Source organism: Macaca nemestrina, chromosome 2 (assembly GCF_043159975.1).
Source record: "Macaca nemestrina isolate mMacNem1 chromosome 2, mMacNem.hap1, whole genome shotgun sequence".
NCBI classification, from domain to species: domain Eukaryota; kingdom Metazoa; phylum Chordata; class Mammalia; order Primates; family Cercopithecidae; genus Macaca; species Macaca nemestrina.
In genome coordinates, this window is record NC_092126.1 from 9463115 (window position 1) to 9488167 (window position 25053).

The 25053-nt window shown below is 38.6% G+C and overlaps 1 protein-coding gene across 11 annotated transcripts in view; it reads right to left on the reverse strand.

The window, feature by feature from the left end:
* LP (LIM domain containing preferred translocation partner in lipoma) overlaps nt 1-25053 on the reverse strand; it is a 723802-nt gene that overhangs the window by 161309 nt on the left and 537440 nt on the right. For all 11 annotated transcript variants that reach the window (XM_071090663.1, XM_011723147.3, XM_071090662.1 and 8 more), the window contains one exon: nt 11520-11646. In XM_071090663.1, the coding sequence (XP_070946764.1) occupies nt 11520-11646 (127 nt within the window). The remainder of the gene's footprint in view (nt 1-11519; nt 11647-25053) is intronic.

Sequence of the window (25053 nt, forward strand, 5' to 3'; positions counted from 1 at the left end):
ACCAGTACCAAACTGAGACTTTCTTTGCACCACCCACAATGTGTGCCCCACTAGTGCTTTCTCTCCCAGAATTTCAAGTTTGCTTCCACAGTTAATAAGCAAAGGACATTCAATCATGAAGTAGAAAACTCTCTTATATTTTTCTCTTCTTTCTTCTGATAAAGAGATAGTGATCCCAGGCCAGGCATGGTGGCTCAAGCCTGTAATCCCAGCACTTTGGGAGGCCGAGACGGGCGGATCACGAGGTCAGGAGATCGAGACCATCCTTGCTAACCCGGTGAAACCCCGTCTCTACTCAAAAATACAAAAAAACTAGCCGGGCGAGGTGGCGGGTGCCTGTAGTCCCAGCTGCTCGGGAGGCTGAGGCAGGAGAATGGCGTGAACCCGGGAGGCGGAGCTTGCAGTGAGCTGAGATCCGGCCACTGCACTCCAGCCTGGGCGACAGAGAGAGACTCCGTCTCAAAAAAAAAAAAAAAAAAAGAGATAGTGATCCCAATGCAGCTGAATGACTGGATGTCTGCTGTTTGTATCAAGATGGTATGAAACACCAATACTGGGTGGTGGTTCACAGTCTTTAAGAGGCCTACTTTAAATGGACAATCTTTCAGGACAGGTTGCTATGGACAACTCAAGTAAACATAAGAAAAGTATGTTTCTTTCAACGTGATGCCTTGTAGATCCAATCCAATTAGATTAGAACAGAAGAAAATTGTGGTGGTATGAAATGGTACTGGGAACCAGGATGAAACCTACAGTTGGGGAAAATGTGATCTAGTACTTAAAAAATAAAATCTTAACCAGGTACTCTCTTCATGGACCAGTTGAACCTTTAAATTTCACAGAAGATACATACAAAAGAGATCAAGCCCAAATGTACTAATCCAATTTAAATTTAAGTTCAATAAATGTAGCAGCCATGTCTTACTCTAGTGTATATATTCTCCAGTGCCCTTAAGTGATTAAAAAAAAGGAATGAGAAAATCTGAGTTATATTCTGTGGCTCTGTCACTAATAAATTTGTGACCCTAAGAATCTCACTCATTTTCATCATCTCTAAAAACGAAGAGGTTTTCCTAGATAGTGTCTTCAGATTCCCTCCAGCTCTAACATTTTATGATTTTATAAGGTGCTAAATAAATACATTTTAAATTAATGAAGTATTTCCTCCCTGTAGCTTACTATATACCATGTCCTGTCACAGAAATGTAAATGTCTGCTCACAGTTTTCATTTATTAGTTCATACATTCATTAACACCTATTAAACATCTCTGATGTGCCAGGCATTATTCTAGGAATGCTAGAAACACAACAGTGAACTAAACGTAAATTGTTGCTCTCATGCAGACTTACCTCTAGTGCAGAAAACAGATGAAAAATATTACAAGTAAATTGGATAAAGACACTGAGATAAAAGATATTGGGAATCTCTTTTGTTCTTTTATATAAGAAAACTTTGGTTCTTTTGTATTTGAAAAATACATACACATAATTCCTAAAAAGTTATTTTATTTTATTCTTTTTAAGGGCAATGTGTTCTTACGTTTGAATCAGGTGGATCTAAGGTCTGAGATTACAAAAGTAGCAGGCCTGACCTACATCTGCGCCTTTGTAAATAGCCCTGCCATTCCTCTTCATGCCATCAGAGACTGTCTATTACTCAGAAAGAAAATTTTGACCATAGAATTCAAAACACACCTAGTTGCATGGCTTTGGATGAGTCATTTGGGATTCAGTTTTCTAGAAAAATGAAGGATTTTCCTAGATAGTTTCTAAGATCACATTCTTCTTTACTCTAAGTCTGGGATTCCAAGTCAATGCTTAAAAACACACTAGCCAGGCCGGGTGCAGTGGCTCATACCTGCAATCCTAGCACTTTTGGGAGGCCAAGGCAGGAGGATCACCTGAGGTCGGGAATTTGAGATCAGCCTGATCAACATGGAGAAACCCCGTTTCTACTGAAAATACAAAAATAATTAGCCTGGCATGGTGGTGCATGCCTGTAATCCCAGCTACCTGAGAGGCTGAGGCAGGAAAATTGCTTGAACTTGGGAGGCAGAGTTTGTGGTGCACCGAGATCGCTCCATTGCACTCCAGCCTGGGCAATAAGAGCAAAACTCCAACTCAAAAACCAACCAACAAACATAAAACACTAGTCAAATTAATAAAAAATTAACGTATGCTAAGATGGAACACATAAAATGCTCAGGATTATTATTTATTTAGTGCTGTAAACATATACTACTCTGAACAAACATTACCAGAAGTCACTACCACAAAAGAAAATATATCTAATGTGCCTCATTAACTAGAAAACATTGTATTCCCACAACTCAAAGATACCCTAAACAAAAAGTTAGAGAGAAACAAAACCAAGAAACCCATTTCCCGCCCCCCCCCCCACCCCCATCAATACAACCTTCTCTCTAAGCCACTTATTGTCTAATTTTTCTTTGTGGTTTTGGGGTTTTTCATTAATTAGGTCACTTATCTGTGAAAACGAGACCCACTAAAGGCAGCTGCCCACCTGGAGTCATTTCCCAGTTTGTAATTGATAGGAGCACTTTGGAAACCATTTTCTTGTCACATAATAATACAAACAATGAAATACAAATTACTTTACACCTCTCAGCTGAGATCCTCTAAGCACTTTACAAAGTAATCACATCGTTCCTTATATAGATTAAAAAGCTAAAACATGAAGTATGTTAACTCATCTATCTTATGGTCCATGACCAGTTCAGCAACATGGTGTTAACAGCACAATGGGGTGAAAAGCGAAAAGAATTTAAAGTCAATAGCCTGCACCCCAGTGCAATTCTGCTACTCACCTGTTTTATGACTTGTGAGGGTAGTGGAGAGCCCTGGGGAATGGGGAGTCCCCTAATCACTGAAATCTTTCATTTCTTCATATCCCAAATGGAAACAAACACACTGTCTATTTTGTAGGACTGCCGTCTTGCTCAAGTGATATAAGAAGTAGAAAAGTGCTTTAAACAGCATTATATAAGTGTTAGTTGAAATCATGTAATAATAATGATAATCTAGGGGTAGACCTAGAAGCTGGATGCAAGACGTTAACTTCCAAACAAGTTTAGATGCCTAAGTCACAAAATGTCAGAATTGGACAGCACTTGTGAAATCTAATCTAATCATCCATCAGCTACTTGAGTTCCTATTACTATTTTCATCAACAAGGGATTATTAGATTCTGACCTAGAATTTTAGGAAGACTTTCTTCTGTCTCTTAAGAAAGTGATTTCATCATGCTGAATGGGAACTGGCTAGACTCCCCTCACTTGCCTTTGTTGCTAATTTTTGAATCACAGATATTAAGTCAAATTCCTTTTCCACATGATAGTCTTTCAACAGCAATCAGGGCTCTAGGTTTTCCTTTCTCTGTACCTTCAACTGCACCTCAAATCATGTTTTCTAATTTCCTAAGCATCTTAGTTAAGTCCTCTGGACAAGCTCACTTAACACTGGTCCCACTAGTGCAAAAAGAAAATGGACCATCTCCCCATTGTTTTGTTTGTTCTGTTTCTATTCAGGAACATTCACTGGCCCTCCATTTTCATCTTAATTGAGAAGACACCAAGGCACCAAATACAATGAGCTGGCATTACCAATAAAGTGATTGATCATAGCACTTTATTCATGTTCACGCCTTTCTTCTCTCAAGGCTTAGCATGTGCTAGGTCCCTGCCGCCTCATGCCTTCTACTTTTGTCTAGCTGTCCTTTGAAAAATGAAAGTCTAGTTCCACTGGAACAAACTTCTGGCTTTCTGAAAAAATTCTCAACAACTCCTACTAATGATACTCAGAGATGAACAAAAAGTTTCCTTAGATAAATGCTGAGTTCTGAGAAGAGAATTTACCTAGCGCTGCTCTGAAGGATTCTTCAAATAGCTCACTCAATAATTTTAAGGCTCACATACTTCTGTTTTTTTTTTAAAGAAGGAATAAGACGATATCATATAAACATGTCAAGATTAATTACAGTTCTAGGCTTAAAAATATACTGTCAGATATTTCCAGTCCATCCTTAGATGCATTACAACATCCATTTCCAGAGATACTGTCTTCCAATAGTGTTATCTTCAGCCTTAAGGGCTGCTCAGCCAGAATATTATTATTTGGAGAAAATTATGGCATAGTCACAGACATACATGTATGAAAAGCTTCACATACACAGATGCTTTCTCTTACAAAATGAATGAAAGCACAAAACTTAGAGGCTCCGGGTGTATTACTTAAGGCTGTGGGTGTATCACCCAACACGGAAAAGTCTTGGACAATTTCAAACAGATGTCTCAAGGTTATCTGGAGACAAACTCAACTTTACTTTTCTTCAGCTGCCTGAAACTATGTGAAAAAACAAACTTTAAAGCTGGCAACTAGCCCTGTAGATATCCCAATTTTCTGAGAATAATACCTTTCTCTCCTATTCATTTTAATACTCAATTAAAAATTTTTCCATTTTCTATTATAAACTCTGAATTTACTCTAAATTATAATAATTTATAGTTATTTCATCACCCCGTGTTCCTTTTTTTTTTTTTTTTTTTTTTTTGAGACGGAGTCTCGCTCTGTTGCCAGGCTGGAGTGCACTGGCACAATCTCGGCTCACTGTAACCTCTGCCTCCTGGGTTCAAGCGATTCTCCTGCTTCAGCTTCCTGAGTAACTGGGACTACAGGTGCGTGCCACCATGCCCAGGTAATTTTTGTATTTTTAGTAGAGACGGGGTTTCACCATGTTGCCCAGGATGGTCTTGATTCTTGACCTTGTGATCTGCCCACCTCAGTCTCTCAAAGTGCTGGGATTACAGGCATAAGCCACTGTGCCTGGCCACCCCTTGTTCTTTTTAAGCATCTATCACTAGAACTGAGAGCCTCCTTTAATATCAACGTATTTTTCTAGTTGTCCAGGAAAAAATGTGCTCTAAAATGCAAGCACTTGAACTAAGGCTTCCTGTAGATAAGCTGGGCTAAACACCCACTGTCAGGTTTATTGAATTGGGTAAGAATTTTCTCCTACCTCCAACTTTCTACTATGTTTCCTCCCTTTCCTCTACCAGGTAGTGTTTAGAGGCCCACTCAACGACACCATTGTTAATGGAAAGACACATGACCATGGTAAGGAAATCTGTTATACACAAAACTTAAGTCCAAGTAGATGGCAAATGCCCACAGTATAGAGACTGTATCTTCCCTTTAGAGATATAGACTCATCCAACTTTCATCATGGTTCAACACCTGTGGCATTTACCTAATACTGTAATGCAACAGTCACAAGTTTTAATGAACATGGACAAAAGAAGGCATGGAAACACTAAAACTATCACCTTTTCAGAAGAAATCATTAAAAAGAAAAAGAAAAAAACCAGCTGAGACAGTTAAGGGTTTCTGCTTATTATATTTTACAAAAACCTGACTCGAGAAAACAAGAACTGTGGCTATTAGTGATGTGCCTTCTCCCAAGGTCAAGAGAAGAACTACAGACTGTAAAACGGCTGATAGGGAGGTATTAGGTAGACTGTCTTCCTAATGTATGTACCTCAGCCATGTCACAGCAGTTAATTCCAGACGTTAAAGATAGTTGAAACATATTAGTGACATTGAAGTCCAGATTACAAACATATGATCTTGGGCAGAAGCAGGTCCCTCTATCTCTCACTTGAAGATCATAACTTCATAAGGAAAAGTTATGAAATGGGAGAGAAACAGCCAATTACTGACAATCAGCAGGAAAAGCATATATATACCTTTCTGTAATGGTAATGTATCATAATAGACATGAGATCAGAAGAGTGAGGCCACATTCCGAAATTATTAGCTATGTGACCTTGAACAACTCATTGAGCCTCTCTGAATCTCTATTTCCCCATCTAAAAAATGAAATGAAGACATCATTGCCAGATCTGCCAGTCACGTTGTGGCTGCGACTTGCTTTTTTAAACATATGGAGCTCTAGGTAAATATCAGCTTTCATCATCACTGCCACAATTGTCCTCATCTCACCAGCAATAGGAGGTGTGTATGTCTGGTAAAAAATAAGAAAAACAAAATAAAAAATAATGGGAAATTTCAAAGACCTACTGTAGTCATTAAAACAGGGAAGTTGAGAAGGTACAGAAATATCAATCTCTCTATCCATTCAACGAGGAATTCTTAAGGTAATTCATTTGTGACAGGCTTCAGTACATTTTTAGAGGAGGGGAGTCCTTGTAGTTGTTGTGGTTATAGCAGCTCTAGCTGTTTTAACCTGAGGTGATTCTGCCTCCCCCTACAACATTTATCTCTATCTCTGTTTGTCTACATCTATCAATTATCCCTCTCTCTCTCTATTTCTGTCACTCTATCACTATTTCAAAATAAATTTTAGACATAATCACACCTCACCCTATACTTCAACAAATAGCTCATAAAAATAAGATTTTCCTACATAAGCACAATGCCATTAATATCATCAGGAAATTAACACTGATGTATTATCTAACATATCATTCATATTCAAATTTCTCTAAGTTTGCCACCAATCCTTTGTAGCTTTTTTTTTTCATCCAGAATTCAGTCAAGACACATGCCTTGCATTTGAATGGCATGTCTCTTCAATTTCCTTTAATCTAGAATAGTGTTTTGTAACACTGACAGTGTTGCAGAATTCAGGACAGGTGTCTTGAAGCGTGTCCCATCATCTGCATTTTTTACTTCCTAACGGTTGGATACAGCTGAAATATTTTAGCAAGACTACTGCCTAGATGATGCTGTGGACTTCCTACATTCAGTTGGCACATGCCAGTCTGTCCCATTACTGAGCATGTTAAATTTCATTCCTTGGTTTAAGACAGCTTCCAGGAGACCTCTCCATTATAAAAGTTCCTTTTCTCCTTTATACTTAAGTCATCTGTGAGGTGATCTTCCGGTACCTCTCCCAGTACTTTGAAGCATACGATAATTATAATTCAACATAAACAAAACTGTTAAGAGTGATGAGGGGCTCCGTAAAGAAACAATGACTATAATAACACATTCATGAATCATTCCACTTATGGAAAAAAAAAAAGTGTCTTGGAAGCAAAGCAACAGGACCACAAAGGAACCTACTCTGTTGACATCGTTTATGTACATTTTGTTCACTCTCACTCCCAAGTGCAGCTTGCAGTCTAGCAGGAGATCTACAACATGAAAGCACTTAATTACCTTCAGTAAATCAGCTACGGTTTCAATAAAAATTCCAGCACTAAATAGGCAAAGTAGTAAAGAAAGAGTAGGTGATGGGGTTTTGGCAGGGCTGAAAGGATAGTCCTGCAAAAAAGAGAAGTTATTTAAGGGAAGTGCTTGGCAATGCTATTTTCAGTCCAGAATAGGCCAAAGGTAAAACTCTGACAGAAAGCAAGAGAGGATTTTATCTATGGCTCTCAGGTCAGGCCCTGCTGATGCAAACACACTGCTATGTATTCCTTCTGCTCATCTTCAGGCAGACTTATGGACCCTCACGTAGCAGCTCAGTCACATCCAACACAGTGCTGATATCTGCACTGAAATCCTTGACATCTGTGACTCTCTTGTCCTTTCTAGGAACCCACGAGCCCATGAGGGCAGAGCCTCTGCATTTCGGTGGTCCCTAACACCCAGCACAGTAGCAGGCACAGAGAAGGTGCTTGAGAAATGTTTAAAGCATGGAACAATAAAGGACAGTTCTTTTCACGAGTCCTTTGCCTCTTGATTTCATCTTGCCAGTAAGAGGTGCACCCTGGCTCTGGAGCCCATGTTTTTAACCACTATCCATAGAGCAGTTCCCATGGCCTGTGATCTCAATGTGCAAGGGCTCATTATAGACAATACGGTTCTTAGCCTTTAGCCAGGCATTGAAAGCCTTCCCTAGATTGGTCCTAACCTACTACTTGAAACTTATTTCCCAATATTTGCTACTTCTCTCCATGGTTTTATTCCCTGTTATGTCAAAATTCCCCTAATGAGAAATGACTTCACTTCTCTACTATCTTCCTACTTCCAAATCTCAATTAGCACAATTTTAGAGACTTACTCAAAGGCTAACTATTCCATAAACACTTTTCCATTCCTCTCTCTTGATTTTCTCTTTCCTTTTCCTGAATTCTCAAAGAGCACTTGGTGAACCTTGATTAAGTCACTTGTCACTTTCTGTCTTGTGCTTATAATATAACATCATAACCCTGCACACATATCCTATTAGACTACAAGAATCTCAAAGGTAAGATCCCCATCTACCCCCCCACCACCTAGCAGAGCAGCCTGAATATTATCATAGGCACTTTTATTTTCTACATAACGTAAATTTTCTTTAAATAATCCTGGCCTCAACTTATATTTTGTTAATTCTGTGTACTTAGAAGAGAATGCTCATCTCTTATTTCCCATCTGTCCAAAGCTAATCTCCACCACAAACACTCTTCTAAATATGTAGCCTGGGTAGCTTTCCCTGTCTTTTACAGTGTGGTGTTTAAATGTACAGATCTGGATTCGAATTCAGTTCTGCAATGTATTAGGAACTGTTGACATTAGGCAAATTAATATTTCTGTGCCTTAATTTCAAAATCTGAAAATGATAATAGTATCTACTTCACAGGGTTATGTTTTCCTATAAGAGTGAAATGAGTTAATTCCTATAACATAAATAAAATATAGTGCTGCCATATCATAAGCACTTAATAAAGGATAGTCATTTTTCCAAATTCTCAAATGCTTATTAATCCCCATTTGGCAATGATTATTTACCAATTGGTGACATACGTTCTATTGTTGCTAGGAACTTAAATTTAAATTGAGCATAATGGATTTTTAATGAGCATATCTTATTGTCTTAAATAAACTATAAGCCCCAAGAGCATGGGAGAATCTTGAGTATTGAGCGTATTCTACATGCCAAGAACTTGGCTAAGTGCTTTGTATAAATATTTCATTCATTTCTCAAAACAACAGTATAAGCTAGTTATTATTCCCATATGAAGGTTTACAGGGAATAATATTTGTTCAAGTTTTCTAAGCTACTAAGTAGTAGAGCTTGGACAGTTCTTGAAGGGAAAGGTAATAATTTATATCTGTTTCCCAGAGTGTTCAATATATATTCACTCATGCAATTACCATCTATGTTCAGTTTTTTTGTGTGTCTATATACTTTGTTGCTATGATATTTGAAGCATATATACTTAGTAAGTCAGCTTTTCCTTTTTAATAGGGTCTAAATATAGAGACCTTATTTTTCACTTTTAAAAAGTGTATCTTAGACCCCATTATAAACCCTCCTCACATGGCAATGACAAGAGCATTAATAAACTTTTAGTGTACTTTGATGTAACTAGAAACCTTCGTGGATTTTCTATGTTTTGTTTTACTGTTCTCCATGCATTGTTGTTAATCTCCATCAATTTATATTTAGCTTTATTGTTATACTTTAGATTAAGAATGTTTGTACAGTGAACTTATTACTGCTGAAAGAAATGCTAGAGAACATTTGCCCTAACCGTTGAGATACTCAGGTGGGAAATGGGGCTCAGGCAGACGGGTGACATGCCAGCATTGCTTGGCCAGTGAGGGACAGAGAAGAGACCACAACCAGGTGTTTCATTCCCACTCTTTGTGCTCTTTTAGCTAAGCTAAACTGTCACCCAAGTACAAATAAAAGCCAGGGTTTTCATATCCTAATACCTCCTACTTCATCTACTGTGTGTTTTTGGACGGGTGTGGTCAGTTTACTTGTCATTACATATTCCCATATAGGAGCAAAAAAGACATGAAAATAGGAAATATTTGAAGAAGCAAAAATCCTGTGCAATGTCCCCGTCTTTGTGCCTTTACTAATACTGTTCCCCAAATGTCCTTTTTCTATTTGTCCTTAAAGCAGCGCCACTCAAAAAGTGGTCCATGGATGGGTGTCTAAGAAATGCTTATCACTCTGGATGAGATAAATACAGGAACAAAGAATGAATATTTAGAAACTAGTACAACAATTTAAAAGAGTAATCCATTAACAGTTAACTCTAATAATGATACAATTCCATCTTCCATTTTATTTTGCGTCTTTTATTTCCCTAGTAATTAATTTTAACTGACTCTACAAAAATACTGGTCTCTAACAGATTGGGAGGAAAATGGTTTTCTACCACAGAAAATGTGAAAGGCACTGGTTTAAAGGGCTCAGATTCAAGTGCTACCAATTCTTTACCAAAGTATTTCTGCTCCTAATAAATAGAACTTTTAAAACTTATGGCTGAGTTCGGTGGCTCACGCCTGTAATCCCAGCACTTTGGGAGGCTGAGGCGGGTGGATCACCTGAGGTCAGGAGTTCAAGACCAGGCCTGGCCAACATGGTGAAACCTCATCTCTACTAAAAATACAAAAACTAGCCAGTTGTGGCGGTGGGCACCTGTAATCCCAGCTACTTGGGAGGCTGAGGCAGGAGAATCGCTTAAAACCTGGAGGTGGAGGTCACAGTGAGCCAAGATCATGCCAGTGTACTGGGTGACAGAGGAAGGGTGACAGATCAGCCTGGGTGACAGAGCAAGACTCTGTCTCAAAAATAAAATAAAATAAAATAAAAATAAAATAAAACTTGCAACAATTGACCTAAGCCTTCTCATGTCTTTTATCACTTTCTACCTAGACTAGTAATTATTTGTATGCTTGTCTTACCTCTTTCTGAACAATTTTAACCTCACTGAGGACAGGTTATATGTCCGCAGAACCTCACAATTGGCATACAATTCATAAATTTGCATTATATTCAAGGACTGGAAGGATTAACCATTCACAGTTATTCCCAAGTTTGAAGAGGGGAAAATTAAAACTACAAAGAAAACATCATTTCTTAAACTGAGACACAAAAAAAGATTAAGAGTACAATCTGGAAATTGTATATTAGACAATATCCAATTCCACATTTTTTTACTTGAATCTTTAGACTAGTGAGAAATGGGAACATACATGGAAATCCTATTTCTGCCTAATGGGAAGCTAATTCGTTGTCAAAAAATAAGTCGTCATCTTAATTTTTTTTTTTAATTTAAAAAAAAAAAAAAACGGGGTCTCACTCTGTTGTCCAGGCTGGAGTGCAGTGGCGCAATCACAGCTCACTGCAGCCTCGACCTCCCAGGCTCAGGTGATTCTCCAGCATCAGCCTTCTGAGTAGCTGGGGCTACAGGCACATGCCACCACACTCAGCTAATTTTTGTGTTTTTAGTGGAGACAGAGTTTCCCCATGTTGCCTAGGCTGGTAAAAAATAAGTCTCAACAATAAAATTTGTATCTAAAGAAACTCTAAGGACCACTGAAAGTTTAATATAAGCTAAGCAGACATCACATTTATGGCAGTCTTGCAAATGCAAATCCTACAATTACTTAGTTGTGTTGGGATGTGTATCAACTCCCATGCATCTGGACTCAAATACTTTCCCAGTGGAGCTGATAATAGTTCCAGTTACTAAGTAAGGAAATCAGAGCAAGATAGTTACTTCAGAAGTCCACTCTAGGCCCCACTCACCAAAGTATTCGTCAGCAGGTGGATTTTGCATGTCATACAGCATCTTTTTGGTCAGGTGCTCAAGCTCATCCTCTGGGCGTAAAGAAGGGGGAACTGATGAAGGCCCCAGTTGCCCTGTATGTCCACCCTGAAAGGCAGAAAGCACAGAGTCCTTTAATTGCCACCTAGACCATCAACCAAGGCAGTCAGCCTAAACAAGTAGTGATTGCACAGGAGAGGAAAAAGTACTGGACGTGGCTGTCGGGAGACCTGGGTTTTAGAATTAGTTTTATCACTTATTCAGTGGCTAACCTTGGACACATCTCTTTACTCACTTGCCTTATCTAGATGAGTCATCCATCAGGCTTTAGAAATCCATGTTTACGATAGGAAGAATCGAGTTTGTTCAACAATTGCTAAGTGACCACTGTGTGCTGTTATACATTTATGAGAAAAACAAATTGGGTCTTTCTTTCTTATGAACCTTACAGTCAAGTGAGAGATACAGGCACATTAATAATTAAAGAAAAACAGCTGCAGAAAGAGCACAACAAGGGCATGAGCGGGGACCTCTCGCATAGCCCGCGATGGGCTTCCTGAAGAGAGGGAGCACAGCAGGCTAGGCCTTATTCAGCTAAAAGGGAGAAAACACACAGCTAGAATTTTCTCACACTCAGGTGAAAAAAGTCAAGCAACATAAAGAGCTTCTGGAAGTGGTGTACTTCTGGACCACATACAAACTTTGAGATAGGAAATGAGATAAATCTTATCAAGTACAGGAGTCCAGAAAGCGAACATTTTGGTTCTAGTTCTTTTGTTCCAGTTAAGGAAGTTGAGTAATTTCATTTTTCCAGCACTGCAAACAGCCAGATTTCAAATAGTGATGAAAAGTCAGTAGCATTGACACTGGGTTGGTGTTGAAATAGGTGGGCGAGAGCTAAGCTATGAAGATGCAAAGACATACAGCACGAAATGATGGACTTTGGGGCCTGGGTGCAGCCAGGTTGGGCAGGGGGTGAGGGATAAAAGACTCCATATAAAATGTATAGTCTTTTATCCCTCATCCCCTGTACCCAAATGGGACATACAGAGCCACTGGGGCCTTTGTCCATTCCATCCATGTGGGTACAGTGTACACTGCTTGGGTGATGGGTGCACTAAAATTTCAGAATTCACCACTATAGAACTCATCCATGTAACCAAAACTCACATGTACCCCAAAAAATACTGAAATAAAAAATAATAATTAAAAAATAAATAGGTAGGTGAACCAGAATTATAGCAATGTAAGAGAATCAAATATCAATTGAGAGAGTACTTGAGATCACCAATGAAGAATAAAAAGTGTGTAAGAAAGGAATAAAGGCCATATGCTAGATTTAAAGTAACCTTGTGCTACATGATTAAAAGAGAATTTATTACATTTTCCATTGCCTATAAATTTGACCATTTCTAGTACCTCACCCCAACATTCTTAATAAAAGTGTTATAAAAACAGAAACGCTATTATTCAAATTTAGAACTGATGATGATGTCCGCCATGGGGAATGGGCAGACATGTGGGTTGGGAATGCTTTTGCCTTGATATTTATGCATTCTTAAAATAGTTGGCCAAAAGGTTCTCTTTTCAGAATGTTTACAAGAGTAAGTTCAACAAAACTGAAAGCTACACATTCATTCTCCTATTATCTTCACTATACCAAATGGGCTCTTGGATGTGAAAATCCTATAAAATACAAATCCCTGAACGCGTTATCATTCCCAACATTTACTTCAACAACTCCAAGACGGGTATTAATCATTTGTATGACATCTAAAGCATTAAATGTCTTCTAAACATAGTCGAGAAGGTTGATTGGTACCTATCTAAAATAATTTTCATTTTTTTGGTTTCCCAAAATGTACAGATATTTGAAGTACAGATATGCAGAAGGCCGAAAAGGCCAAAAATATTTTATGTTGGTCACTAACCTTAGCCTGAGATTTTATTGCATTGTTGAACAATTTGGATTAGAGATGAGACAGTGATGAGTAAACTATGGCATATGCTCAGGTTACAGACAAAAAAATTGAGTTGCTTGCCTGGATCTGAAGAACCATTATTCTAATCTCCTCTTTGTGAGACAGGGAAACTCAGACCCCCCCAAAAATTAGGGAGGGCTAGTTTTGGTAAAGTCAGGACAAGAGTTCATCCTTGACTGACTTATTTATTAACAAACATTAAAGTTTAAACCTAGGACCTCCTCTGAACTGTAAACATTACCTGTCATATGAGTTTGGTATGAGGGTTAGAGGAGCTACTGAATTATTCAGTTGTTCTTTTGTTTATTGTTTTGTCCATTCATTCTTACAAGGTTTATTTTGTGTACCTTCTGTGAGAACCCAGGAGGGACATCAAGATATATTACACACAACCTTTGTTTTTGAGAGTTTTACAGTCTAGTGGGGGTGAGAAACATCCACAAACGATTAATTATAAAAAGCACAGGTTGGGCGCAGTGGCTCACATCTGCAATCCCAGCACTTTGGGAAGCCAAGGCTGCCAGATCACTTAAGGCCAGAAGTTCGAGGCCAGCCTGGCCAAAACTGTGAAACCCCGTATCTACTACAAATACAAAAATTAGCCAGGTGTGATAACGCACACCTGTAATCCCAGCTACTAGGGAGGCCGGGGCAAGAAAATCACTTGAACCCGGGGGGTGAAGTTTGAGCCAAGATCGTGCCACTGCACTCCAGCGATGGTGACAGAGGGAGATTCTATTTCTATATATATATAGCATAGTATATTAATAGGTGTCTGCATAAACATGAACATTGGACGAATGGTTGCCAGTATTGTTAAAATTGCATATATGTGACTTGCTTCCAGGACAATTGCACAGAAGTACTCATACAAGTGGATAAAGTTAAATGATGAAGGCTGGTCACAGGAGCCATATTTGAGAGGAGTAACAAGGACTAACAAGGTAAACTAACCAGCAAAATAATCATCTAAATAGACAATGATAGACATATACATTGTAAATCTATGTAACAAGCCTGTAAAGATGAACAACACGTTTCGCAAACAACAAATCCAACTGCAGAATAGGATAGAGTAACTACAGTTTATTTACAGATCTATATAAAGACCAGGTACCAAAATGTTAAAGGAGATTCTTTCTGGCAGGTGGAATCTTAGGGGACTTTCACTTTCTACATTTGTTTCTTTATTGTACAGCATGTAGTTCTACTTTTGTAATCCATGAATATCAATTTTTTAAAGCATGATGACTTCAAGTGATAAAGATATGCTGGACATGACTCACTGTCCTGGAGCTTCCAACCCAGGCCAAGTGAAGGCCCCTGAGAGGAGCGCAGTTTCAAAGTTGAGACATAGTTTGGTGTGAGTGGGAAAAACTGCAAGTGGTTCAATATTTCGGTCTGGACAGGTGGAAAAGTAGGAAGAGTCAGTTAATTCCTGCTTCCATGCCATGCTGACACGCTTAGGGCTTCTTGGTGAGCTAGGGGCTCCAGGCCTTGGGTAAGAACATGGACACGTCTCAAAATCTAATGTGTTAAACAGTCTTTCGACAAAAACAAACAAACAAACAAACCAACCAACCAACCAACCAACAAAGGTATCTGTAATGTACACAAAATTTACTTACAATTTCAAGAAGTTCACAGACCACAAGGAATATATCTGCATGTTCTCAGTTAGAAACATCCAGGCATTAGAAACCACGGTAAGTGTTTTTAGAAAAGAGTGTTCTAATCATATTTAGAAAGTTCTGTCTGGAGTAGAGGGTGAATGGGAGAGCAGCGAGACTGAAATGAGATGGTGAGTTTATCTAATATACTGGTGGCCAGAGATAAAGGAATACATTATATGGCAGTATCATTATGGCTAGAGACAGAGATTTGACTATGACCTTCATTGGGCATCCTTAGGTGAGCTTGTCAACCTTTCATAACTTCAGGTTCTCTTCTATCAATGGACTTGCCAGTGGTACCTCACAGTCTCTGTAAGAATTAAAGTGAGATAACCCACATTTCACGATAGAGTTTAACTACTTTCAGACAGTTGTAACAAAGAGGATCTCTTTGAATCTCTCAAACTGCCTCTGAGGGAGTGGATTATTACAGTTCAGGTAGCAGAACTGAAAATGAGGTTGGGAAAGTGACCTACACCTTTTCTCCAGGCTTGCAATATAGGGAGACCTTGAGCCCAAAATATGGTGTCACCTGTCTCCAAGCGCCATGCATTTTTCTCCCCAACCAAACAACGCTTCCCATAGACGGAGTGCTAAAAAAGTATAAAATATTACCTCTAATAATAGTGGGGCGAGTTGTTTTAATTAAGCCAAGCGACTATTAGAGAAAACTTGATAATTCCTGTCTTCAGTCTTAGGGTGGACCCTCAGAGAACAGACAGAATTTATCATTGTCTCAGCCTAATATCAGTTTCCCTTTCAATATAAACAAGGCAGCAAGGAGGCTGATTCTGTCCTTTATCAATCTAAGCCAGAAATTTAGATTCTACTCTTAGCACTTACATTTCAAGTATAAATCTAATTTCAAAGTACTTACCTTGTCAATATTTCACAGATTTTGAGAAAAACGTATCATTCTTTTTGTTCTCTGAATACTCTATTTGCTTGCTATGCTGTTTCTGAAATAACACTTGGAAAGGCTATTTTCTGTTAGATTCCACTCTTTTATCTAATGCTAATTATGGATTCCTGTTTTTCCTTATGATGAAAGATTCTGAGAGATCATTTCTTCCAGTATTTCTGAAGTTTATTTGGCTAGAGAACAGCCTCCACCTCCACTCCACAGCTGTCACTAACCCAGTGCAGAATACTTAACACCTGTGGAATACATACTAGGGAAAACACAGCGTTCCTCAGTTAAGAGGTGTCTCTCACACCAAAGAAGACTGCTTAGGACTTTCAGGGTTCAAGCCTAGAAGTCGTCATCTAGCACTATTCTCACTGTCCTAATCAGACACCTACTCTAATACCTCTCTCTCAGTAGGGTTTAGGGCTCAATATCGCCTAAGAAAAATGAGCAAACGTGTCCAACTTATTTGTGAATAAGCGACTTCTAGCATATTGTATGGGTAACAAAACAGGATGGAATATTTGTGGTGGGAGGTGCTGAAAGGGAACGATTTGTGTTATTTTGTTTCTCATTTCTTCAAAAGTAGAAGTGTGAGTTGTATCAGCAACGTATTCACTGTAGCATATTAATTCCTCATATTTGCAAGACCGTTTTCAAGGTGCCTGCTTTTACTGATATGAAATCTCAAATGCCTACACAATAGCCCTGTATGACATGTAATCCTATTTCTGGATGAGAAAATAGAGACTTGAGAAGATAAGCGAGCAACCTCGTTGGGGTACCCCTGCTTAAAAACGGCAGAACATTGAAACTGGGGTGTGCTGAGTTGGACAAGCTTCTACACTGCAATGCCTCTCAGGGTTTTGAGATCATTGTCTCAAGACTTTCTAGCTCTCTTACTGTGCAGCAGTTTGGATTTTAATCTGAGTCTATTATCTAAGCAAAGATTTATTTTATCAGAGTGGAGGTTTACTGCTGAATAGCAAAACAAAGACATTGTGAAACAAACCTTTCTTTAAAAAAAAGGCATTCTTGTAAGTGTCACTCTTAATCACTAATATGTTTGTTTCTGAAATACCCGAATCTCTTACTAAAGGCAAATTAATGATGTATGATCCACAGGTGAGTTACTGAGTGACAGACTTTAGAGGACTCCATCAAAACTGTCTTTACATAAATTTCCCAAGGGATTACCAAGTGCCAAGAACTGTAAGTATAAAGACAAATTATTCAGAGATGCTGTCTCTAACAACTCACAGTTTGGGAAGAAAGAGGCATGCAAATAGGCAATTACAATAAAGTCTAAGCTCTAAAACACAAGTATGAATTCAGTGCTCTGAGATGGAAGAAGGCTGCCAAAAAAAGACCTATTAGTTTGATCTTGAAGAATAAATTGCGTATCACCCAATGGAAAAAAAAAAAAAAAGAAGAAGAAGAAAAGAAAGAAGGAAAAAAGTTAAAGGCATTCCAGGAGGAACATGTATATCTAAAAAACTGTTAAGAGGAAAGGCCGGGCGTAGTGGCTCACGCCTGTAATCTCAGCACTTTGGGAGGCCGAAGGAGGCAGATCATGAGGTCAGGAGATCGAGACCATCCTAGCTAATATGGTGAAACCCCATCTTTACTAAAAATACAAACAATTGGCCAGGCGTGATGGTGGGTGCCTGTAGTCCCAGTTACTCAGGAGGCTGAAGCAGGAGAATTGCTTGAACCCAGGAGGCAGAGGTTGCAGTGAGCCAAGATCATGTTATGGCACTCCAGCCCAGGTGACAGAGTGAGACTCTGTCTCAAAACAAAAAAACAAACAAACAAACACGCACACACACACACACACACACACACAAAACAAAACAAAAAACAAAAGAAAAAGGAAAAACAGAACTAGGATAAGAAAAGAGAAGTAGGATATGGTCAATGCCAAGACTCTTTTAAGTAACAGGAAGTCATTAGGAGATTTAAAAATGGGAGCTGATTTTATTAAAGTCATGATTCTGAAGTAAGTGTATTGGCAAACATCTTCTAATACCAAGGCCACTGACACTTTCAAAAAAAAAAAAAAAAAGCAGCCAGCTATCGTGGCATACTGAGCAATTTAGTGGCTAATGTGCTTTAAAAGGACTGACGTTTACTAAGCATGGCAGAGCCTGCTAACTGCTCACCAAAATCCATTTCCTCCTCTTGCTGGGTACATCGCTAGACTACATTTCCCATGCTCCTTGCGGTTAGATGTGGCCTTGTGAGACACAGGAAGAATGGAGACTGGGCCCTGAACTACCACATGGAGATAAGTCACTCACTGTCCAGGTTGACCTGCCTTACTGCAATACAATACGCTCAAAGGTTAATGGTTGAAAGTCATGGTCATGGGAAAGTGAATGCTTTATATTCTTTCCATGTTTCTGTATTTTTCTTTCTTAAAATAAAGATTTTTTTTTCAGCTGAAATGATCTAAAACTGGTTCTTCTTTGCCATTCTTCTTTTCTTGCTAGGGGTCCAGGTGATTGTCATTCAAGAACATACTTAATATGAAGCCAAATTTACAGCCAAATCTGGGTCTAAATCCCTGGTAAACATTATGGGTGGGACTATGCAATAATGAAGACTTGCTTCTGAAACAAAATATACACATGAATAGGATCCTTGATGAACAAGGAAACTCCACTAGATTAAGCATAACATATATAACAATATCCGTCATATTTGTATAACACTTCATGGTATTTGATTATATATTCTTACATAGAAACCCATAAATACAGAAGACCTGACTATTCAGAATATCTTTCATCTTAATTCTGCCTTTAAGTTGTCCAGTGATTTTGTTCAAATCATTTCCATTTTCTGAGCCTCAGTTTCTTTATGTGTAACATGCTATTTTCAAAGATTCCTTTGATTCTACTCTATCATTTTTCTGTGCCCATTTGTGCCCATAGTATGCAGGACACATATCATTACCAATCTTTAGAGTGAAATCACAGATATTCATATTTACAGACCCTTTGTAGTCTACAAAAATAGACACACTGAGTAAGTGGAAACCTCATTATGACAGAGGTTTCCATTTATGAGAGGACTCAGGCCAGTTGTCAGCATCCCCTGAAACATCCAGAACTTCATTCAGCATTCTGGATCTGAGTAAGCAATGGGCAGGTCACAGGGTTTCTGCAGCCTACTGAACTTTCACTACACTTCGGGCATGAAATCGAGAACACATAAAGGTTAATCACCTCATCATCCCACTGCCCCTTTTCTGAGTGGAGAAGAAAAATATCCGTCATCCTTTCTAAAGGAAAAAGGAAGCATGGGAAACAGCCTGCACTGAGGTGCAAATGGCTCCTGGAAAACACTACACCATCTTGCATCTTCGTTACTACAGTTTACCTACTTTAACCTGTGTGCTAAGGATCCATTTTACAAAAGAGACACCCACTATCTGTCGCAATGTCAGCCCCCTGAGTTCCTCTGGGGCTGACCTTAGTGTGATCATTTTCCTTTCTTGAGTCCTTACCTGCTGTTGATTTCTTTGTTACATAGTGCTAGATAAGTCAAATTTACTGCAAATCTGAACCTTACCAGAAAAGCACCGCTCAGGCAGATAAAACACCGGGAAAAGGCAGCCAAGATATTCGAAAAGATTACAGGATAATGAATACGCTATCACTCGGTACCAGGGCTGCTCATTTTTCTTGTCCATTTGTAATGATGTACAAGAGGTTCCTTCCCTCAGAGGGAAAATAACTTCAATTATGTGTTCTTGAAAAAAAGAAACATTGAAATTATCTTCTTTTCAAAAGGTAGAATTAGCCCCGTTTTAGAGCTGAAAGCCTGCCAGAAAAAATATATTTCTGATATTTTCGTTCTTTTCCCCCCTCTATTTAGCTGTGTCAAGTTTGCAGCTTGCAATTTCCTGTGGCGGCTTCTACTTTTTGACTCTCACTGAATCATACTCTACTCTCAACATCTCACTGCTTAAATGGAAGGAGCACCCCTTCTGGCCAGGGGCAGATGATTTGCTGGATACCTTTTCCTGCTTCAGGTTAAAGGCAATGGCCACAGAGAAGAAAAGAAGTGGAAGGTGGATACCTGAGTATCTTAATTAAAATATTCTAAATGAACATTCCTCACAGCTCCTTGCGAGTAGAAGAGCATGCTCTTGGTTCTTCTGTTCTTACGTTCCATTTCTTTTAAAGAATGAATTGTAAGGACACAAAGAGGAAGACTCAGAAATTCTGACTTTAAAAGTTTGATTCTTGCTTTGAAACTCATTCCAGCTGATCTTCAACTTTCAAAGTCTTGATTTTTCTTAAAACCTCTACTTCCACATATTCCCTTTCTCATGCCATGCATCGATGCCCCTAAAATGCCTTTTCTTAAACCAAATTTGGAGTCATAGCCAAGGATGGATGATTCTGAATTACAGACAGGAGGAGTTATTGGAAGAGTTACTGCAGCTGGGAAAAGGCCTGGGCATCCAGTCAGGGGGCCCCGGTCTCTGCATACAAGGGTTTTATCTAGGCTGAGCTGGGAGAAAGTGATGTTATTCCACCCACCTCTCTCCGTCTCCTTGTGTCAAGGCAGCCATAATAGTGCCTGGGCTTAGAGCATCTGGCTCTTAGGCCTGATGTTTAAGACACTACTTAAGCTCTCCAATGATTTCTTTTTCTATTGTTGATTTTCTCATGTATAAACTAGAGGATAACAATATCTGATTCATATGAAGAAACTTTGTAAAATATTAAATATCAAATAAATGTCAGTTATAATTATCAGGAGGGACAACTTAGAAACCACTAACAAAGATGATTTTCTTCTTGGAAGAAGAATGATTGCAGAATGAGATCTCTCCAGTAACTCTCTACTTTCCTATCTGCTGATAAAGGACTTCAGTGTCGAGCACCTGAATTTCACATTAATTGTTGCTTTAGCAAGGGATGTAATTACTGTGAGTACTTTTTAGCTACAAATCTTGAAATTCATGACATTTGCTGAATGTATGCCTTGCTGCCTCTCCAACTGTTAACTCTTGTACATTCTTGCCTTTAGGACCAAAAGACAAATAGTAAAGTAAAGCTCACATTTGGCTATTTAGAGCACAGCAGCCTCCCTTAGGCTTCGGCAGACAAGGTACAACCACTGATGTTATCCTGCCTGATAGGTAAGAAGTAAGAAAAGCGAGTAGCAGAGCAGAAGCGCTAGATCCTCAGAGTCAAGGAGAATCTAGGTCAAAGATCTCCTGCCAACCTTATTCACAGTTCTCATTTCAGTGTCCCTTCCCTCCAAACCTCCATGTGGGCCCTCCATTAAGGAGAAAGCGAGTTGTCTCTGTGGGGTGAAAAGATCTCTATTTGCTCTGTGTGAAGCTAAAATAACCTATTTCCACAATGTTATGACTAAAACATACACTCAGTTTTTCCCGTTAATTAGGTTTTATGGATGTTATACATTAGGGATTTGACATAATAAAGGCAAGAGAATTCCAAGACACTATTTCCATCGATAGCTTCACCTAGGCAAGACCCATGACATAAAAGTTTGATGAATGGAATGAACCATTAGTCAAGGTTGGGTTTTCAAACTAACACCGTGTTTTGGCCTTTGCTGTGCCGCACATGCCTGGCGGTGATCCAGGCACACGTTTCTTCTTTATTGGGTTGCCTGGAAGAATGCAATGGACTAGTTGCTCTAATGCTGGGGAGAAAAGGTTTTATCACAATGCACAGCTTTCTATGCATTGTCCCATAGAAAAACCATCCTCAATTACAAGCTACAGTTTTAATAAAGCACTATCAAAACCACGGCACAGAGTTTCTGTTACCACCGCTCCAGCCCTGACTGGTTCTAATTTCCTGTCTGCTCAAAATAAGATTTTATTAATCTGTTATTTTAGATACTTGGATTGTCATAATTCTTGCCATTATATTTCCAAAAAATGAGAAGATATTAACATAGTACATCTGATAATTACAAATGTATAAAAAGATACATGCAAAAGTGCCAGTATGTGTTTGCCTATGTAAGTATTATCAAACAGCTACTAGAAGTGAACACATCCAAATGTTAACAAGTCTTATGTCAGGATAGTGATATTCAGAGTAATTTGAGTTTTTCTCTTTATAATTTTAAAATTATCTAAACAGAATATTATAAAAATGGATGGCTCTTAGAAAATAACAGGAAACATACTTTATAAAACACAGGGTTCCAGACTTTTCTTTAGTATTTTCAGGTATGAAGCTAGGAGAGATTGGAGAGCCAAAGTGTGGACAAGCTGCTGATAAAAATAAGGCACCTAGATTTTCAGTGTGATATGCACAAAAACACTTTCCTACTGTACAAGCTGTTTCTATCTAGTGGGCTTGACAGATGCCTGAACGTGACACAAGACACTGAAATAACATGCAAATCAGTTTTCGGTTTTAATATGCAAATATGACGCTTGGCACATCACTTTCCATGGCGAGGTAAATTTCTGTTTTTGAGTTTTTCGTGGGAAATGCAAACCAGCAAACAAATGGTTAACTCCCCATATTTCACCTAACACAAGGTGGTTTTCATTTGAGTCAGAGCGGTTCTTGCTCAGCAATCCAAGGTACTTAGGATGCAAAGAAAGGGCATGTGTTTTGTTCAATAACAATGCCACCCTAGGCAAGCAATCCTACCTTCTGACAGACACACTGATCACACTGAATTTCTACTGAATTTCTGGGCCTCAGCAGGGAGGCCGACAAAGTGCCTAAGTGAAAATAACAAGAACATGTTTTTTTGCTTGACCAGTGAAAATCAAATCAAAGTATCTCAACATGGTGAGAAGATAAGCTTATAGCCAAAGAAGAGAAAAAAGTCAAGGGTCCTTGTTTCTACAGTATATGAGCAGTGTAGCAAACTATAGCCTCTGATGAAATCTATATTAAATTATCCACAAATAATAGTAATTAATTAGGCATTAAAATAGTCATCAAAGTGAGTGAGATGCATCCAGTTCACGGAATTTATAATCCAGTCAGGGAAACAAGGTATATGAAGGAGAAATAAAAGAACAAAGCCAAAAATTGAATGTTGATAGTAATCAGTATGGCTTAGATACATAGGTTCTAGGGTCTGTTTACTTGGGTTCAAATCCCACATCGACAACTTTCCAATTGTGTGATCCAGTGTAAGGTACTTAATTTTACTAAGTAATTAGTTATTTCGAACATAAAATGGGGTAAATAGAATTTACTTCATGAGTTGTCGTTGTTGTTGTTTTTTTAGACGGATTCTCTCTCTGTTGCCCAGGCTGGAGAGTAGTGGCATAATCTCAGCTCACTGAAGCCACTACCTCTCAGGTTCAAGCAATTTCTGGCTAATTTTTGTATTTTTAGTAGAGACAAGGTTTCACCGTGTTGGCCAGGCTGGTCTCTAACTCCTGACCTCAAGTGATCTGCCTGCCTCAGCCTCCCAAAGTGCTGGGATTACAGGCATGAGCCCTAAGTTAAATAAGATGGTCCACCCTACACCAACTAAGAAACTAATATCATCCTTAAAGATATACTATGATGTATAAATATTATTCAAGTGTATCAATGGATGATACAGATTCAGAGATTCAGAGAGAGAGACAGAGAGAGAGAGTACCGTGTGCTTAAAGAGCTTGAATTAGGACTTGAATGAGGGACAGAATTCAGAGGAACTGAGGTGGCATTCTATTCTATCAATCATGGGATTAAAATTCCTTCACCTTTTTCTGTGCTTTTACAGTCAAAAGATACTTGGGTGCAACACGCACACACTAGGTTATTTAATATTTTCCAATGCATGAAATCATTTCTTCTTTTTGTATAAACCAAGTTAGTGGTTTTTTAAGTGACTTAGCCAAAATCATACCCATATTAAGTGGCAGAACCAAGAGTTAGGCATGAGTCTTTTGATTCCAGCTTAGTGTTTTTCCACTGATTTATAGCCATCTCTATATATTCATTTAGAAATACGAAACTTACATGGTCTATCATAAAGGTTAATCAAGACAGTCAACCTCACTGATTAAAGCATGATGCTAATTAAACCAGAAGTTGGAGACCAATGTGGCCTTTTTTACTTTCAGAAATATTGATTGTGGTATAATGGAGAAAGTGTGGGCTTTAGAGGCAGAACAAGCTGGTTCAAATGCCAAATTATACCTCTAGTTTTGTATAACATTTCACAAGTTTCCCCCCGCCGCTTAGTGTCTTCACCTGTAAATGGAGTTGGGAAAGTAGGCAGAGGAGCGGGGTAGATGCCTTCATCTGAGAGCCATTGTGAGTAATACTTAAGAAGACACGTGGCATGTGCTAACATTTGATGGTGGCGCACGATTATTTGTATTAAATGCTCACACACAGTCTGTCAAATATGAGCTATGGATGTCTTTCAAATGTGGCAGGAAGGTGGATGAGAGAATATGAATGACTCAGTGTCATTTATCAGCACTGCAGCTGAGAGTAAGAAACAGCATGCTCTGACAGTGAATCTAAAGACCAGCAACATTTAATATTTCTAATCAATCACTGACCATGATTAAAATAATAGTAGTCATATCGAAGGAATCTTTTATCCATTCCCACAAACTCTGAAAGGTAGAACTACAGTAGTATTTAATTTGTATATTTATTTATGTATAATTTACAAGAGTGTAAATACGGTATTCTGAGCGCTTAGTAGGTGCCAGGGTTCAAAATATTTTATATTGAGTAACTTATTTAATCACCAGTGCAACCACATTAGGTGGCTTCTATTCTGAGTTTACGAATGAGAAAGTTGGAGTACAAAGATTACCGTGATAATAAGTGGAGAACCTGGGATTTAAATCCAGTCATCAATTCCAGAAAGTGATGCTTAACTGCAACAAAAGTGCCTCAGTCTCTCAACTCATCTGCCTTTTGTCAGCGAGATTTACTTATTTGTAGTGGAATTTCACATACATTACAAAGTCTTG